This window comes from Euwallacea similis, chromosome 31 (assembly GCF_039881205.1).
Source record: "Euwallacea similis isolate ESF13 chromosome 31, ESF131.1, whole genome shotgun sequence".
Classification (NCBI taxonomy): domain Eukaryota; kingdom Metazoa; phylum Arthropoda; class Insecta; order Coleoptera; family Curculionidae; genus Euwallacea; species Euwallacea similis.
In genome coordinates, this window is record NC_089639.1 from 73,376 (window position 1) to 92,767 (window position 19,392).

At 34.3% G+C, this 19,392-nt stretch overlaps 2 protein-coding genes across 4 annotated transcripts; one reads left to right on the forward strand and one right to left on the reverse strand.

Annotated features, from left to right (window-relative positions):
- Positions 1-1,588: 1,588 nt before the first annotated feature.
- Sra-1 (Cytoplasmic FMR1-interacting protein Sra-1) lies at positions 1,589-7,632 on the reverse strand. Its single transcript, XM_066403815.1, has 12 exons — positions 7,192-7,632; positions 6,957-7,136; positions 6,714-6,895; positions 5,108-6,049; positions 4,917-5,047; positions 4,117-4,370; positions 3,919-4,061; positions 3,695-3,868; positions 2,581-3,640; positions 2,282-2,520; positions 2,077-2,224; positions 1,589-2,014 (listed from the first exon to the last, which is right to left on the reverse strand). The coding sequence occupies exons 1-12, from the start codon at positions 7,402-7,404 to the stop codon at positions 1,817-1,819; spliced, it is 3,864 nt and encodes a 1,287-aa protein (XP_066259912.1). The 5' UTR covers positions 7,405-7,632; the 3' UTR covers positions 1,589-1,816.
- A 748-nt stretch (positions 7,633-8,380) lies between these two features.
- Dcr-1 (Endoribonuclease Dcr-1) lies at positions 8,381-17,906 on the forward strand. 3 transcript variants are annotated; one of them, XM_066403805.1, is made up of 10 exons: positions 9,310-9,443; positions 9,503-9,621; positions 10,579-10,950; positions 11,020-11,857; positions 11,917-12,131; positions 12,186-12,399; positions 12,452-13,054; positions 14,478-15,940; positions 16,533-17,003; positions 17,057-17,906. In XM_066403805.1, exons 3-10 carry the CDS (start codon positions 10,618-10,620, stop codon positions 17,441-17,443), a joined length of 4,524 nt encoding a protein of 1,507 aa, XP_066259902.1. In that variant the 5' UTR covers positions 9,310-9,443; positions 9,503-9,621; positions 10,579-10,617; the 3' UTR covers positions 17,444-17,906. The 3 variants fall into 3 exon arrangements, with proteins under 3 accessions (XP_066259901.1, XP_066259902.1, XP_066259903.1); XM_066403806.1 differs by having other exon boundaries at positions 9,311-9,443; positions 9,494-9,621; XM_066403804.1 differs by having other exon boundaries at positions 8,381-9,621.
- Positions 17,907-19,392: the final 1,486 nt, after the last annotated feature.

Below are 19,392 nucleotides of genomic sequence, written 5' to 3' on the forward strand. Positions count from 1 at the left end.
ACGAAATCCATCATGTCAGTAACACCATTAAACTTTTAATTATGGTGTCATGTGCTGTAAAAGTGTTAAAGGTGGTAATAAATTTTCATTAAACCTTGATTGACTTGGAAACGTCAATCATGTCATAATTTAAAATCCCAATAGGGCACTTTAAAATCACAGAAGAAACGTTTTAGACATTCATCTATAACTTCAAGGGACAGGTTAAAGTTTGTTAACGGAGACCCGTAGATTGAAATCGGGATGGAACGAATGTACATCTCCACCAGACATTGGTTATTCATGGTCTGCAAAGAAGAAAGCATGGACGAGAGATAACTAAATTATTCTTATTATTCGTTATTGTCTTAGGGATTCGTAGGAAGTTAATATGTAATGTGGAGGAAAGCTTTGAATTTCAAACGTTGTTAGTGCTACTGCCACAGTTATTGTACTAGTTGGGCATTGGTTTTGTTCAAGAAATCAAAAATCACACCATTACTCATAGTTGACGCACTGTTACACGGATTTTAATATTCTTAAAGTTGACACACATGTAGGTAGTTCAAGTATACACTGGGTGATTCACACCACAATGGATACGAATAACATTCTAATAACAAAATAATTGAAGAGCAATATAGCCTACTCTCGCTAGTATAAAACCATATTTATACAGGTTGTTCCTGAAATAACTATAAATGTGCCAATTTATATAACTTTTAGTTCCAAAATTAGTGAAAATTGATAAAAGCGTTTAGCAATTATTTCCAAAAAACGATATTAATTTGAGAACTTTGACCCTCTGTAGCGGCGAAACGAATCAACATTGAGTATAGGTAAATTTGCCTACTACACCTTATTTTTGATTCAAGAGTTTAATCGTCCTGTCACAAAATTTTAGTTTTCTCAGAAACGAACAGTTTCTAGAAAAATTGATACGAATAAAAAACGTAAAAATGAATTTTCTATAAACTTGTTAGGCCTTAATGGTAAATTAAATTAGGATTTTAAAAAATCACAAAATATTATGGTTGATCCACCTTCTCTTGAGTTGCCAGTCGCTTCAACTTCCTATCAATTCAAGATGTCAATAAAAGATATATATTTTACAAATTTGATTGTTCTACGTTAAAGCATTGTTGACATACAGCGTTATCGCGATTTTTTAAGTCATTTTCTGAGATTAATATCTCAGTAACTATAGACATAAAAGAAAAAACTCATATGAAAAATCGACTTGTTTTGAGGTACTTTTTACGTACCTACTCCGTTTTCATTGAGTTGCGAATCGCTTTGTATGTATTGTTTTAATTAATGACAAAGACATTAAATCAATTGAAATATGTATTATGCTATAGATAAAATTATTAGGTCGACATCCAATCTGTTTGCTAAACCGAATATTCGGTATCTAGCCCAATACAAGTCCGCTTTATCTTTAGACTGAAACAATGAATACTACATGTCCTATTTTATATATTTTAAAATTGAAATCTGAAGATCGTTGTGACCTTATCGTAATAGCCTCGTTTCCGATATTCAAAACGTCCGTGAAAGTCTTCGAGCCAGATCTTCCCAGTATGATTAGTTCCATAAACATTTAAACCACATTGATTTCCTTTTTTTACTCATAAGCATGAAATATATACAGTGTTTTTGTAGTATCGTAATGTGCCTGATACAAATAATAGTTTAGATTATCATGCCGTTTTATAAAAGACTATAAAAGTTAAAAAGACGTTTAACAATACTATAAAACAATATAAATAAATATGTATGTGTTACTTTAGAAATATTATTGGGGCAAACGAATCTTAGTCCTATCGTCCCAACTTCAGGGTCTTACATGATCAGGTGCGTGATAGTGCTGTGTTGTCGATAGTGACGGATGAACAGGTGGTGGGAAACACCTCACGTGTTCTACTGAAAGTTCGTCATTCTCTCCTGATTTAAGAAATTTATTTAAAATTGCAAAAATTTGCGAATTTAGAACTTGGAAACGACGGATTCTGTCACACATTCGCTTCAAATCCTGTAGCAAGAAAAAAAAGTATGAAACAAAGGACGTTAATGTGACCTTAAATGAAAACTTACAATTCTTTTAACGACTTGGTCCTTCATATCGACTCTCTGCACGCGAAGAATATGATAACAAAAATCCAGGGCCTCAAATCTTCTTTGTTGCCCCAAAAGGACTATCATTGTGCAGCCAGCCCAATGTAAACCTTCCCCGAACAATTCCCTGCAAAATTATTATTGTTGAAATATGGACGGTGGAAACAATTTGATACATTCGTACTCGACAGTTAACTCATTTTCACTGACAGGAATGCAGTAAAGAAACTGCAATGCTGACCACAACCTATGAAATTCTGTGCATTCATCAACGTTCATTACTCCATTAACAGGGGGAGGGCCTACCCATACGGGATCGTCTAAGAAACTTCTTAATCTCTTTAAAACTACTTCAAAAATTGAAAGGCCGCAGCACAACCGTTCTCTTGTAAGTAAATCTCCTTCCCTTGAAATCATTGCTTGCTAAAACGTGTTATTTCATAGGATTTCAGATAATATAAACTATAGGAAAATAAATTGTACCTTTGCAGTACCTAATTTTTCTATATTGGGTACAATTTGAAGAGCAGCGTATTTAACTTCCAGCCTCTTTTGTTTGGTCTCCAATTTTTCTCCTTCTTTACAGAAAGGCCTGGGCAAGATGTTTTGAAAGGGCGCTGCCTGCAACAAATCGCAGACCTCTTCTTGGCTCAGAGCTTGTTCCATCAACAAACAAAACAGTATAATATTCCCGAATTCTCTAAAATTATGAAATAGTTCAGTCTTAGCCTCAGGATACTGCACAATGTCGTTCAATTGCGCGTGGTAATATTCGAGTACTCCTGGTGATCCATAGTCATATCTAGGAAGTTTGCAGATTTTTGGCATAGCTTCTTCCATTAAGGTTTTGGTGAATTGCAATAAACTTCCTTGAATTAGGCTCTGTACTATTTTCAAAAGTTCTTCCATTACTACAGCTATTCCTTGGTAGCCTAATAGTTTGCACATTGTGTGGAAATGTTGGGGGCCCACAAAGCCGGAATATTGACTGTATTGTGTAGTATACGCCATGTTAAGTGGTTTGGTTCCCCACAAGTAATGATGAGACATTTGTGGGGGACGATCTCTGACTACTACCTGTGAAAATGAGATTCCTCTGTATTTAGTGAACCTATTCGTAGCTGCGTTGTACACATAATTTGGCAGAAAATCGTAGTTCATTTCCCAAAACACATGAAGAGTAATTCGACCATATGGTGCCAAAACATTATGATTGGCCTCTCGAAACATTGAATCGAAATCGTCCAAGGCTAACCACTTGCTCAGAAGTTTATGGCACAGTCTGTTAACTTGTAACAGCCCATCTAATTCAACGACGCCAGTAATATCTCCAGCCTCAAATTTACTTATGGCTAAGTCCAAAGATTTCTGCATGTCCGCATTAATTCTTTGAGTAATCAGCTTATTTAAATCGATGGATCGACCCAATAATTGTACGTGCCTTTGTTTAAGTAAAGTCTCATAACGATTTGCTCTTGGATAAGGTAGTAAGTAGGCCCCTATGGCGGAACACTCCACTCTAAATCTCTTATCCAAAAATATGCTAAAATTATTTCATATCAATTTCTGAAGAAAATCACCGAATAATAAAATATACCTGGCGGCTAGTTGCTTGTAGTATGCAAAGATTTGTTCGCTAAGTTTAAACACAAATTGGTCAAAACAAAGATTTACTTCAGCTTCAACTTCATCATATAAAAATTGCTTCCTAAATATAGTCAAGGCATATAAAGCACTGTCATTATACAAATCCAACGGATACAGTACATATCTGCAAAAAATTTTGTAAGATTAGACTCTACCCAAAAATAAAATTCTCACTCCATCATTGATGGTTCCTTAGTTTTTAAAATATGATCAGTTAAAATCCATGGCATTGACATGTCAATAGGAAATTGAATTCTCTTTTCCATAGTTATTAAATCGTTACACTCCTCATTATGATGGTGTTTAACAGTACATTTCTGCAAGAACAGATTCTAACAGTGAAAGACTGTACATAAATATGAGAACACATACATTAATTCTTCTACCCATGGTCATTTCTAGATAGAATTCACGATACCACAATTGCGATAAGTCACAACATTTTTGCAAAGATTCACTGAAGCTCAGCAAATAATTCCAGTAAAACGATGTTTTGTGGAATTGGTCAATTTGTACTAAGTATGTGCCATCAATATCTTTCCGCAACGTTTTCTTTCCACCAGATTTTTCAGAAATTAGACATTCTAACATTGTTCTGATCATATATAATTGAGTTGATGATGGTCCTAAAACAAATACAGTGTTGTTTGAAATATATATGATCATGTGGTCTAAAAATAAGGCATAGTTAAACTTAATACATTAGATTATTATACAGGTATCCAGGGTGTCACACACAAATAGCACCAACATGAACTTTTTAAAATGAAACACCAAATACACACAAACAAGACACAGTAAGTATCGATTTCTGTGGCGTTTTGCCCTACGTATGGTACAACGTAATATTCGCATTTGAAGCAACAAATGGAGTTTGAGTCCGCAATTTATGAATCTGTAAGACGATAATATAAAAAAACGAACATTTAGGCTGAAATAAGCATAATGGTGCCAGTCAACCTCACGGCTTATTAATGGTTAGTTTTGTTTTTATGATTTGATTGATTTATACATTAGGTGCTGAACATTGGCTATTTTTCAACACTATCCACATCACTTTGGGTACATACAAAAGGAGATCCACTAGTAACAATGGCAACAAGTTAAAATGGCACCTGGCTGTAGAGGAGAAAAAATTTTGGTTTTTCTTATAAAGTCCAACTATGACTTACCCACATTCCTTCTGGGAACTTTTAAATTGAATCCATTATCTGGATCTTTCTTCCCTTTTAAAGCTGGATCTTGATTGGGTTCCATTCCTCTTTGCCAATCTGCACAAGTCTCCCTGACTGACATTATAATACTATAAAAGAAAGTATCTTCTTCAAATAAAATATACTATCACTGAGAGAATAAAACTTGCCTTCGAATAAGATCTTTTTTGTTTTTTACTGCCTTTCTTAGGGGTTCCCTGAGAGCTACTTGTACAAAATCTTGAAGTTCAGCATAGATGTTCCTTCTTATTGCGTCAGTAAAAACTGTTTCCATGCGGGCCATTAACACTTGCAAGCCTTTGATCATGGCAATTACTTCAATTAAAGCAAATTTTTCTTCATCATTATAATTGTATCTGGTCGCCCTTTCATATTCTTCAGCTTCTTTTGGACATTCCTTGTTCTGATGATGATCTGTGGGATGCAACAGCTTCCAGGAATATAATTCAGTAACTACACTAGTCCATTCTGACAGCAGCTGTAAACCACGAAGTGCCAAATCTGCTGTTTCCTTGTTCTCTTCATCACTGCCACATTCCTTATATGTGGTTGTTACTTCATTTGAATATCTGGCAAGCTCAGAGATATATTTGACATGATCTTCACGGATCTGGGGCAGGTGAACCATCAGATCTGCCTGAGGGGAAGGTGTTTGGCTACTAGACAATGGCCATTTACTTGCATCAAAATGTTTGCTTCTTTTAATATAGTTGAAAGGAGCAATTTGCATATCCCCAAACAAAGGGACAACCTCGAGGTTCTTAAAAATGCGATCTATTCTGTCAAGTCTCAGTTTTTTCTTTTGATCAAGTTTATTGATATTACAAAATTCACTGTCCATCAGAAACAGGCCAAAGCCCATTACTTTTACAAGCATGTGTTTTTCACTGGGTGTTAGGTACATTTTTGATTCAAACATATGCACACAAATGTTAACTACATCAGCAAGAAGTTCTTCATAACCACTCACTTTCTCCAAGTTCTCTTTTACTGTATCACGAATTTTGTTTTGTGTTGCAAGAAACATTGATAAATTTTGCGATTCTTGTAAAGTCTGAGAATCTGACATGACTTTTAAAAATTGTGCAGCCCTAAACATTGATAAAAGATATATTAAAATTTAGAAATCATATTATTGTAGTGTTGGGTGATACATATCAATATTTTGAAGTATCTGTCTGTATTGAAATTTTAAGCAATTATCCACATTTTATAGATATAAAAGTAGACTTTATCATATTGTATAATTATTAATCAAATCTTAATAAATGTTGAGTGGTAACATTTAAGACTTCTGGTTTTGAGGATTACTTGTACTTAACTAAGCTTCTCTGAATATTAACTTGTAAATAAAAATTAATTTTGTATGTGCAAAAATTTAACATAATCAAAATTTTTATCACATAACCCTTTAAAACTTGTAAAAAAAATTACATTTAGATGGATTTTCAAAAATCTGGGAGTGTCATTGAGAAACAATTTTTTTACAAAAATTATAGACTGAATATTTAATTGTTAAAACTCAGAGCTTGTAGATATTTAATAATAAATATGTATATGTTTATTTGTTACTAATTTACTAAATTAACATGAGCATTTTGACATTTTGATATCTTATATCCATACATTTGTGAATTCCTATTTTTTGTGGTGATACATGTATAAATAATCTTTAAAATGATGTGGAGCAACATTCAATATCAATATTTTTGTAGCATCACCCAACACTATACTATTAACAAGTTTAAAACTTACCTTCTATATGTAGAGTAGTCATTTTTAACACTCGATTTCATATTTTTTAACTCATCTAATACTGCAAACATGTTAATGAATTTTCCTAATGTTAAAAGGTATGCTTCAGAAACAAAATCCTTTCTCTTCTCTGTATGACACAAGCGCTTTACCTCCTGAGAAAACCTCTCAATTGCTTTTCTCTACAAGAATATAGTTCTAAAGTAAGTAATGAGATTGAATTAAACTATAAAAAATACAAACCTGAAAGTACATGAAATTTAGAAGTTTATTTACTTCAGGAGCCAACACTTCTACAGTTTTTTCATATATTTCTACCCTGTTAGGCTGTTCATTTGACTTAGGCTGTGGTATTGCACGTGAACAACATCGCCAGGTATACAACATAACTGCATGCTCTTGACCTTCATCTAACAGTTCATTCTGAAACAGCATTGGTAAAAAAATTTGCTTTTAAAAATCGTATAATGGAACATACAAGGCTTGCATGCACTGTAGCCTCCTCTATATACTTAGCAATACCAGTGACAAAACCATTGCGGTCTTCAAAATTTGTATCAAAATTGGCTTGGTACACTACACTACATGGCTGGGCCTCAATACATGGTTGTTCGTCAGGTAGAGGTAATTCATCTAAGACTTCTACGTTGGATAAAGCATCATTCATTGAAACCCTGTCTGTGCCTGCCATAATTGTAATTTGTGAACGCTAATCACTTCCTGTTCACTTCAATTTGGTGCTCTAGATGTAGTGATGCTTTCTATATAAATCGATTATTCAACATTCTCTCTGCTTGTGAGTTGTCCCAAAAACAAGGACCTCAATTTTTTTCTTTTTAATCAGCTTTTTGGGTAAATCAAATGCGTAAGGCGCGGCATAAAATAAATATTTTGTAAATTAATGAATTATCTGGAAATCTGTATTCCAAGCTGTCAGGCACTGACAGTGCCACTAAAAGTCACAAGAACAACGAACTCAAAATTCGGCATTTTCATTATATTAACTTCGGAGCGCATCACGAAAAATGTTATTTCACTTTTTAGCATCATTTTTATTAAGTTGGAGTGAGATAGATTAATGTTCGGAGCTCTCGGAATGCAATTACCGAACTCAGCATTACAAACATCAATTAATACACTTTGGGGGTGAACACAAACTTCATTAATTTTTTATTATAAATTAAATCTCATAGTACCGTAAACGGAAATAAATTAAGCATATTCCTCACCCTGCTCAGTAAAATCTCGCAGTCTCAATTTGATTAAATATCTCGTAAACCCTGGGAGCTATGAAGAGAAAATAAAAAAAATAAAAAACTTTAACTAACTGTAATGTACAGTGAAAACGAAGTGTTTGCCAATTTCGGTTTATAAAAATTGTCAGGCTTATTTTTGGTGGAGAATTATTCCGTTGATGTTTGGCTGGCTAGTTTTGGGGCATTATGTATAGTGTGCGCATATTTATGTACTTCATTTTCTAGAATATCTGGAAGTGCCGAAATCACAGATAATTGATAAAATATGTGTTTAAATTTGATTTAAATATGTATGTTTTAATCAACTAATTTTCTGCATGAATTCAATTTGTTCGATTATTGCATTGAAACGATCTAAATTCTAATAATCAAATCTATATTTATTCACCCAATGTCATGTCATTTTGGACATACTAACCTCCTTCCTCTCACTCCTTTCAAAAAATCCTTTCCCTTCTTCTAGTTCTAACCTATACTTTAATGAACTTTAGATATTTATTTTAATTATTTTTATTTAGAAAATAAGAAATGTTATAAACTTTATGAAGAACTATGAATACCTATTACCTGTCTAATATTAAATATCTTTCCTGCGTAAAGGTTAAAGTAACATTTCGATCATCGACCTAAAGATAATGGAATTCAAACTTTTATACCAAGTGCTCAGGTAGTATTTTCCTGAAAACTGTGTAACCTTTCATTTTTATCACCACAACGTCTGAGAACACATGAGCTGAAAAATGGCTTGTTACATGAACGAAAATGTCTACACCCACATTTTTACCCCCAGAGAATACCAGGTGGAATTACTTGAATCTGCTAAAAAACGAAACACCATAGTATGTTCAAGTACAAGTTCATCAAAAGCCTTTCTGTTGGTCAAACTCTTGCAAGAATATTCCTGGGAGATGCGGAAAGCACCTCATAAAAAGGCATTACTTATTTTAGACCAGCAAAATGTGGCACTTCTTGCTTCTCATATAAAATACCTTACCGATTTGAAGGTTGTAAGTTTACTTGAAGAAGACACATACATTGAAGCTTTATTCCAAGAGAACCAAGTCATTGTCAGCACTGCAGAACTTTGTGAAAGAGTTACTTCTTTGTTAAACCTTGATAGATATAATTTATTAGTTATTGACAATTGCTTAAATGGTAGCAGACAAGTAAGAATTAGTGAAATTATGAGTAAATATGAACATCTCCATGACTGCAATAAACCCAGAATATTAGGACTAACAACAGGTTTGTTAGGCACTGAGTTACAATCTGATAGATTAGAGGCAGAACTTAGAAGGCTGGAAAAACTTTTATGTTCCAAAGTAGATACCTCTAGTGAAATAGTAACATTGATTCGCTTATCTTGCCATCCTAAAGAATATTTAATCATGTGCCCTAAGTCCATCTCTTTTCCTTTGCAAGAAGAGTTGATAATTTTCATTAGCCAATGCAGAGACTTTTTAAAAGACCATAGGTATGATCCTAGTGAAATTTATGAGGAAGAGTTTTTAGAAGAATTCAAAGACATTCCAGATCCAAAACAACTGCCTATTGCTTTATTGGATAATTATTTAGCAATACTTGATGACTTAGGTCCTTGGGGTGCTGATAAAGCTGTTCTCAACATATTGTCTAAGATAGAAAAACTAAAAGTATGTATAAAAAATAAACTGCAGACCAAATCAACCATGTAATACTAACTTTTACTCTAACTTTAAAGATACATAACTTAAAAATGTAACAACATATTCGCACATGGCTTGCATTGAATTCAAGCGATAACTTGTAGCAATGTTGGAAAAAGACCTCAATACATTTTTTAATTTGAACAATAAGGTACTATATATGTTGGTTTAGAATGTCATGCATATTTTTCTAAAGTTTAAATAGAGTTCAAAAATGTGAAAATACAGTCACATCCAGATCTGTATTTTTAGCCCAGGGGTTGTAGTTTGTTAGATATGTAGTGACAAGGTTAGAATGATAACACTATTATCTTTGGCAAAAATTCAACCTTTCTACCATAAGGTAATTCTTGTAGTTGTTCATTATAAATAATGAATGCATGGTTGATTAGCTTAATGAGCGCTTAAAAAATTGTCTTAGTAGTTGTTAGAAGTAGTTCACGAGTCATGCAGCCAGAATCTCAAATCCATCCAAGAGATTTCATTGGTATTTCTATAATTATTTGTGGGTTAAGTTTCTTTTGTGGAAATACCTTAAAAGAAGGGATGCTGTTCCCAATAGCTGATATATCATATGTTGTGACTGGAACTTTTTGTTTCGACCTGTACATGTAGATACCTGGTTGAATACAAAATAAGGATTTATCAGTATGCTACAAAAATGTGTAAACCCTTGAAAAATATGCACAACATTTTAAATTACCCTATATGAAACCTTTTTGTTCACATTAGAAAATATTTTGGGGCTCAATAACATTGTGCAAGCTTGCTGTTTAAATTTAACCCAAACTGTATTTGAATGTTTTTACCCACTTTCAAATTGCGCCTCTTTAAAATTGAAATAAAAATTAGCATTATGTGGGTGATTTGGTGAGCACTTTATATCAAAGATTAAATTAGCTAAAAAAAATATATTTTTTTTAGATTAAAACACCCTATGAACGGCATTATCTGTTACTCTGTATGACATTAACTACCTTGGTTAGGACTAGGGCTATATGTGATCATGAATTTGAAAAATGTGAAACAGAAATAGAAAAAATGAGGAATTACTCCACTTCCAAGGTTTTGAAATTTATCAATACTTTAAGACAATTTAAACCAGCAGGTGAAAAGCCAAAGATTGAAGAAGAATCTGAAAAGACTTCAGAAAGTGATGCTACTCTAGGAATGCTCAAAAAGGGGAAAGGAAAGCCAAAACGACCAATTCCAAGAATACAAGTGGAGGATATGCTGTGTGCCCTAATATTTGTTCACAATAGATATAAAGCAAAAGCCATTTTTGCTTTACTCTGTGTACGTTTAGAGTATACATATGCTCAACACAGTTCAGTTACTGTTAAATTTAAATAATTAATTTTACAGGTGTTATCTCAAGAAGATGATGATTTTTGGTGGATATCTGCTCTGTTTTCAGTTGAAAAAGTGGCCGACATTGCCAGAGAGCCGCGAGAAGCTGAACAAGAGCACAAAACTCAAGAAGAAGTATTGAGGAAATTTAGGTGTCATGAATGTAACATTCTTGTATCGACGGCAGTTTTGGAGCAAGGCTGTGATCTCCCCAAGTGCAACTTGGTTGTTAGATTTGATTTACCAGAGACATTCCATAGCTATATTCAAAGCAAAGCGCGTGCCAGGGCTTCAGAGGCGCACTACATTCTTTTTCCAAATGAACATGAAGTTGATAAATTTGTCACTCATTTAGCTGAATATAATGAAATTGAAAACACTTTACTAAGAAGGTGTGAAAGTTTAGAGCCTAGCAAAACTGAAGAATGGATAGCCGACAGCTATTCTGCGTGCTGTCCGCCATATAAGCCACTGAAAGAAGATGGTGCTCCTAATGTGACACTGTTTAATTCAATAGCATTAATAAATAAGTACTGTGCCAAGTTACCTAGTGACAGTTTCACTAGATTAACGCCAGTATGGTCAGAAGAACAATTATTTGAAGGGTGGGTGTGTCATATTAGGTTGCCCATAAACAGTCCTGTTAAGCAAACTGTCACAAGTCCACCAATGGCAAATTCTTTGCTTTCAAGGAGAGCCGCTGCATTTATATTGTGCCAATATTTACATAAATTGGGAGAATTGGATGATCAGCTCCAGCCAATAAGTAAAGAAAATTTTGTCCCACAAGATGAAGATTGGACTAATATTACCTTGGAAGAACAATTTGATGAGAATTCTGATATTCGACCTGGTATGTATAACAAAATATTTTTTTCTATTTTGAAGATTTTTTATTTCCTATTTTTTAAGGTACCACTAAAAGACGCCAATATTATTACAAGAAAATCGCAGATGCATTATTAGATTGCCATCCTGAAGTTGGTAAACCATCATACTTGTATAAAATTGTGATGACCCTGACTTGTCCTCTGCCAGAAGAACAAAACACTAGAGGGAGGAAGATATACCCACCAGAAGAGTCACCACAAGGGTTTGGGATATTAACAAACAAAAAAGTACCTAAGGTTAGTGTACCTGTGACTCATTAATGGAAATTTAATCTAAGTGACAATTTTTAGATTAGTGCGTTTCCGATTTTTACTAGATCTGGTGAAGTTAGTGTTGAACTAGTCCTATGTTCCGATAATATTTTAGTAGATGAAGAGCAAACCCGCAAAGTTCAAGAGTTTGTAAATTATACTTTCACAAGTGTCTTAAGACTTCAGAAGTACCTGATGCTCTTTGACCCAAAAAGCTCTATGAAGAATTACCTAATTGTCCCTACAATCGACAGTAAGTCGTTTTACTTAATTCATATAAGAATTTTAAGTTTACTTCCCTTCAGTCCAGCAAAGCGTGGAAGTAGACTGGAAATTCATAGATTTAATTTATGAAAATCTAAATTTCGTTCCTCGGTTGATTTCTGATGTAGACAGGAAGGATTATATATTTGATATTGAGGAATACAAAGATGCAGTTGTAATGCCTTGGTATAGGAACCAAGATCAACCCCAGTACTTTTATGTGGCAGAAATTTGTTCATTTTTGAATCCAAAATCAACATTTCCGGGTTCAGAATATAAAACATTCGAGGAATACTATTTCCGAAAGTATGGGATCCAAATTCAAAACTTAGACCAATATTTGCTAGATGTCGATCACACTTCAGCAAGGTTAAACTTTTTGACTCCCAGATATGTGAATAGGAAAGGAGTAGCTTTGCCAACCAGTAGTGAAGAAACGAAAAGGGCCAAAAGAGAAAACCTGGAACAGAAACAAATTTTAGTACCCGAATTGTGCGCCATTCATCCATTTCCAGCATCTTTTTGGCGAAAAGCTGTTGCTCTTCCATGTATTTTGTACCGAATCAATGCACTTTTATTGGCTGACCAAATACGAACTACAGTAGCTGCCAGTCTGGATTTAGGAAAAACTCAACTTCATGCAGGTCAGTTATTTACCCACAAATAGGTCAATCTATGTTACATATTTTTTCAAATAAAAGTAGTATACAGTGTTTCCTAAAGAATACAAAGAACTTTAGGAAGTAATACTTCGGTAAAAAGTAAGCGTAATTATTCATATAAACTTATGTCTGAAGATGCCTCTTTGTGTGTTATCCCTTTTTAAAGGTTGGTGTTGAAAACTTCGTTTTAATCGTTTTTTGGCAAAAAGGGATTTTAATAAAATTTGGAAAACGGAATGTACTCATGTAGGGATATTTTACAATATTTTTTGGATTTTCTTTTTACATCGGAAAAAACGAGAAATTCACAGCCTCCTTTTTCTTAGAACTTTTTAAAAAAGTTAAATATATATATATATATATAATCTTCATTTCATCGAAATAGGCTATCGACCATATTGGTCTTTCTGCCAAAGTTAAATATTTTACTTGAAATATTAGATTTGAAATCTTCACTTGTATAGATTTAATTTTGTCTCTTATATATTTTTCATAAAACATATGGTTATCGATCAAAACAATAAAATATCTCAAAGCGGGCAACAGAAACAGTTGTAGAAAGTCTCTGATGTGTAATGTTTGTGACTGATTATATTACATTACATGAGTAATATAGCAGCATCAGAGATCTCTTTAGCCTAATTTATATTATTGAGGCTTTCTTATCTTGATTCCCTTAAGACTTCCAAATTCGGTTTTGAATTCCTCAACGTTTTCACCTGACGTTGTATAGACTGTAAATTTAAGGCGCCCCTAAAAAAATCTAGTGCACTTAAATTGAGGAATTAGGCGGCCAAGTTCTCTACAACTTATCCACCGATTAGGATAAACGTTATCCAGCCATTAATGAGTAATCATTATGAAATGTGTTCCAGTTCCATCATGCATAAAATGTATTTGGTTTCATAAATCTAGTGATATATCTTTTAATAGCACTGGTGCTCTATTTTAAGAAAATATTGATAAACTTTTAATCTCATTTAAACTTAAAGGCAAAAAGTATGAACTGATTAAATGATTTTCTTTTAGTTCCGACCTATATATTTACCAAAAATTAGTGTTGATAACATTCTTGTAATATTTTATGGGGATTTTCATTAGTCCCCACATGATTATGTTGAGAAAATTATAGTATGCTCCTTAGAAAGTGTAGCTTCATCGATGAATAAGATTTAAAGAAAACTAAGGGTTCCGACAGATTTTATTTCAAACCCTTTGACAAAAACCCACCAAAACTACGGACACATTAAAAACTTTAATAAAAAATATGAAATTAAAGTTGTAAAAATTCACTACATGAGTATATTTTGCTTTCCAAGATTTATCAATAGCCTTTTTTGTAAATATAATTAAAATGCAGCGTTCAATGAGACAGGCAAAATATCTCAAACAGATCGTTTTACAGATTTTAAGTGGCCCTCTTTGAACTTTGGATGGAATTTGTCGGACGTGTTAAAAAAGTCGAAAGAAGAGGAGCTCCGCAAGCAGGAAGAATTGAGGATTTTACAAGAGAAAGCTGAAGAAAAGTTAGAGGCTTTAAAAATAACTGAAATAATAACAAACAATGATGATGATCTAGATCAGGACAAATCTTCTAATGCAGATTCTGGTCGTGAGGATGAGGCGGATGAAACAAATAATTGGGGTATGGAAATAGGAACTTGGTCAAATGAAATGGCCGGTGGTACTTTGAGCTCGAACTCGATAGTACGATACGGTTCTCCAACTAGTTGTTACCCAAACGGAGGGTGGGAAGACGATTGCTCTGACATGTCGGAAGAAAATTCCCAGTTTGATTCTGAAGACTCTGGACACGAATGGGGAGGCCTACGGATAGAATTCACAGGAGAACATCAGGCTGAAGCCGTTGACGATGATAATACGAAGGACGAAGTATTTTGCCTCGTTGAAGACAACAACGTTTGGACAGTTGACGATAATAGTTCCGAAACAGAAGAATTGAGGGCGGAGTTTCACAAAGCGTGCACCAGAAATAAAGAACATATCATGTCGAGTGGCATATTAATAAAAAGTGACCAGGAGTTTTGCAGAAAATCGGGTAACGTTGTTGATGGTAATATGGAAATTTATAAAATGCAACCAGATGACGAATATTCGAACAGTTTATATGTCGACCAAATAAGCTTGGAGAAATATGGTGAAGTGCCTTCTCATCCATTTGTAAACGAATATGACGATCTCTCTCAAGAATTCGAGTTTAGTTTTGATTTACAACCAAAGCTGGCTTCACATCCGGGTCCGAGTCCTAATGTCGTATTACAATCTCTAACAATGTCGAATGCTAACGATGGAATCAATTTAGAACGATTGGAAACCATTGGCGATTCATTTTTAAAATATGCCATTACGAATTATCTGTATTCAAAATACGAGCATGTACATGAAGGTAAGCTAAGTCACTTGAGATCAAAACAAGTCAGCAACTTGAACTTGTATAAACTGGGCAAAAGAAAACGTCTAGGTGAATTTATGATAGCAACGAAATTTGATCCACATGACAATTGGCTTCCGCCGTGTTTTTACGTGCCAAAAGAATTGGAAGACGCGCTTAAAGATGCCCAGTTTCCTGCTAATTGTTGGACAGTGGCTGATATGGCTGCCACCAGAAACATGACAATCGAAGAAGTTTGTTCCATGGTCCGGGAACGAAGCTTGCATACCTTGCCTAATTTCATTCCTTATAATTTAGTAACCCAACATAGCATCCCAGATAAAAGTATCGCAGATTGTGTAGAAGCTCTTATAGGAGCATATCTTATTGAATGTGGGCCCAGAGGTGCCTTGTTATTTATGGCTTGGCTGGGAATTAGAGTTTTACCTAAAAATGACGATGGCAGTTATGGAGAGGTAAGTAAACTGCATGTTAAATTAACTCACTGGCATAAGTATAACTATGTTTCCATTACGTATTCACAAAAATTATTTTTAAAATCAGACTAGCTATGCTGCCATTTGGTACGCGTAACATGTTTTCATTAAATTCTGATATATGTGTGCATCTACTTCTACTTTTTATGATTCGTTTTTTGACTTACAGTCCGAGAAGTAAGATCTAACTAACTGTAATGCTTTTCACCTCACATCATAGCAATACAGCTTTTTCAAAGGAATCCAGAGATACAACTGATCATAAATACGAATTTAAAAAGCTTTTGTCAAAAATATGAACAGTTAAATTTTAACATTTTTGTAGTGCTTGTCTCATCCTGTATAGTCTCATAAAAAAGTCAGAAAAAAGTTTTACTCCCCAATCTCCTACGATTCTACAAAAAACAAGGTTTCGAAAGATGTACTGGTCATTTTTATGGAATAACGCAGGCCAAAGGTATAGCTATTCACGGATGACCAGAAAGAATGCCGGTGCGTTTAATTTAACGTGCAGCTTATTATGTAGCGCAACAGAACATATTTTCACTAACCTTCGCTGATTGTTAAATAGGTAGACATCCCAAAGTCTCCTTTGTTAAGGCATATACCAAATGCGGATCAGGAGCTGGATCGTCTTTTGGATGGATATGACGAATTTGAGCGGCACATTGGCTACAAGTTTCGTGACCGATCTTACTTGCTCCAAGCCATGACACATGCCTCCTATAGCCCCAATCGTCTGACCGATTGTTATCAAAGGCTGGAATTTTTAGGAGATGCCGTCCTAGATTACTTGATAACCAGACACTTATACGAAGATCTTAGAATGCATTCCCCTGGAGCTTTGACTGATTTGAGATCGGCTTTAGTGAATAACACTATATTTGCATCCTTGGCTGTTAGGCACGGGTTTCACAAATACTTTAGGCATTTATCGCCGGGCTTGAACGAAGTGATTGAACGATTTATTAGGCTACAAGAGGAGGGAGGACATAATATTTTAGATGAGCTTTATTTGGTCGTTGAAACTGAATGTGAAGAGGTGAAATGTATTGAATCCTCATAAAATGGTGTTAGATGATTAAAGTATTGTAGGTTGAAGACGTCGAAGTGCCAAAAGCACTCGGAGACGTGTTTGAGTCAGTAGCGGGAGCAATATTTTTAGATTCTGGAATGTCTTTAGACAATGTTTGGAAGGTTTATTATCGAATGATGAAATTAGAAATAGAACTGTTCTCCAACAGAGTTCCGAAGTCACCTATTCGAGAATTATTAGAACTGGAACCTGAAACTGCGAAATTTGGAAGACCCGAGAAATTGGCTGATGGCAGGAGAGTTAGAGTTACAGTTGAAGTGTTTGGAAAAGGATTTTTTAAAGGGATTGGCAGGAACTATAGAATAGCGAAATGTACTGCAGCCAAATGCGCATTGAAGCATCTTAAAAAAAGGGGACTTTTAAGGCAAAACCGTGCGGAAACTTAGATATTAGGTAGATATTAAAATCATTAGGGAATATGGAAGACAAAAATATTTGCTGTAAGTTTACGAATTAGTTCAATTAAGGATCTCACATGACCGAATGCTTGCCTTACAAGAGGTCATTAAATGTTCTAGTCAATTCATTCCCATCTGTATTCGTCCAATTCTGGTCCGTAATGTTCTTCCTTGCAAGTTTAGCATAAAACGAATTTATTTATCGATCGTCCTATCGTACACATCCTCCTTGTCATTTAATGAATCCAAATGGCGCAGCATCGAAAAAGTACTTCAAAAGAAAGTCGGTTTCTTATTATATTATTAAGTCAAAATGTTAAATATTAAATGGATAAACATACTGGGACTGACACATAAATATAAATAAAGTTTGTATAGGTAGATTGTAAACATAACTTATGTTGAAGTAACTGAAATCGGAAAATGTTTAATACAGGAATTGATGGTAGAATTGTTTATTTATAACCCTAATTGTCGGCAGCATGAATGCAGGTTATTAAGTGTATCTAAGTTAAGTCTCTTATTGAACCGAAATAAGAAGTCTGTATTTGCGTTAAAAAAAATTATGGCGGTGACATACCCCCTGAGACAGAATTTTATAGAATATCTCAATGTTTTAATGTATTTTTTATCGATTTCCTTCTGTTGTAAGCATTAATATCCTCATATTACAATCTTTTTTTTTAAGTGAAGAGTTACGAGTTAGTACTCTAAGGGCATTGCGCCCGTTACATATCCTTTACTTATAAATCTCTGTTCCTTGCAAAAAACACAGGACTTCTTTTAACCAATGTCAATAGTGAGGGGGCAGTTATGACTCCTATTTATTTAAAAGAATTTCTACAAGACACATGTAGATGAAGGCACAGTGGTCACAGCATTACTTTTTTTGAGAATTAAAAACCCTGTTAGGAAATGCCTAGGCATTCCAAAATGTAATTCCAGTGCTCAGAATAAGCTACATGTGAACGATATAATATACTCAAATAATCAAGAGAAACAGTGTTTTTTAACTGGCGCACAATATAATATATTCTGTAAAATTTCTATATTACCGCCTAGGCTTAAAACTCTCAGCGTCAACATGAATGCACAGAAACCCTAATGAGTTGAGAATGGAGACAGATTGGTTATTAATTTTTATAAGAAGTAATTCAATGGGCTCTTGGGGAGTAGGAAAAGAACCAAGTCTTTCTCAATTACATTTAAAGGGGTTATTCTCACACAATTACCGCTAGAGAGATTTCCGCCGATAGGCTAGAATAGGATTGCCGAGAGGCCACAAACACCCAAGTGTCATCTGCATATTGTCCCATCAATCACCCCACAATGGATTCTGGCAGATTATTAGCGTACAAAACAAGCAGGAGAATGTTAAGCATAGAGCTCTGGGGCATTCCCAGTCTTCAAATCAACAGCATCTAAAAAGTAGTCACTACATTCTTCTGACACAGACTGTTTTGTCGGCAATGTACAACTCAATTAGCCTGGAAACTTATAATACACTTAGAAACAAGCAGTGTGATCCAAGGAGTCTTTATACAAATTTAAACGAGTTGAAGATAGCTAGTTTTGTGGACTTGGTTGAAACTTGTGATATTAATATTGAAATAAAAGCAAAAAATGAGGTTCTGGCTCATTTCTCTGCTATCGCAGTTCTCTACCCTGCATACAACAGTTAAAAGTAAAATCGCAGGCGCAGAAAAAAAATAGGCAAAAACTAAAAAATGGTTAGTTCACATGAAATACTCAAATATTTCATAAAGGTGCCAGAATCAGCTAACGGTTCATTTCCATTATTCGTTCTCGACGAAGTGCACTATCCATTTTTATGTGCTTTTTATGTGTAATCAGTCTTCCACGTTGAATCTTTTCATAGCAGTTTTGTGGAACATGTAGTAGATGGCGTCACTAGATCATAATTCAATCGTTTTATA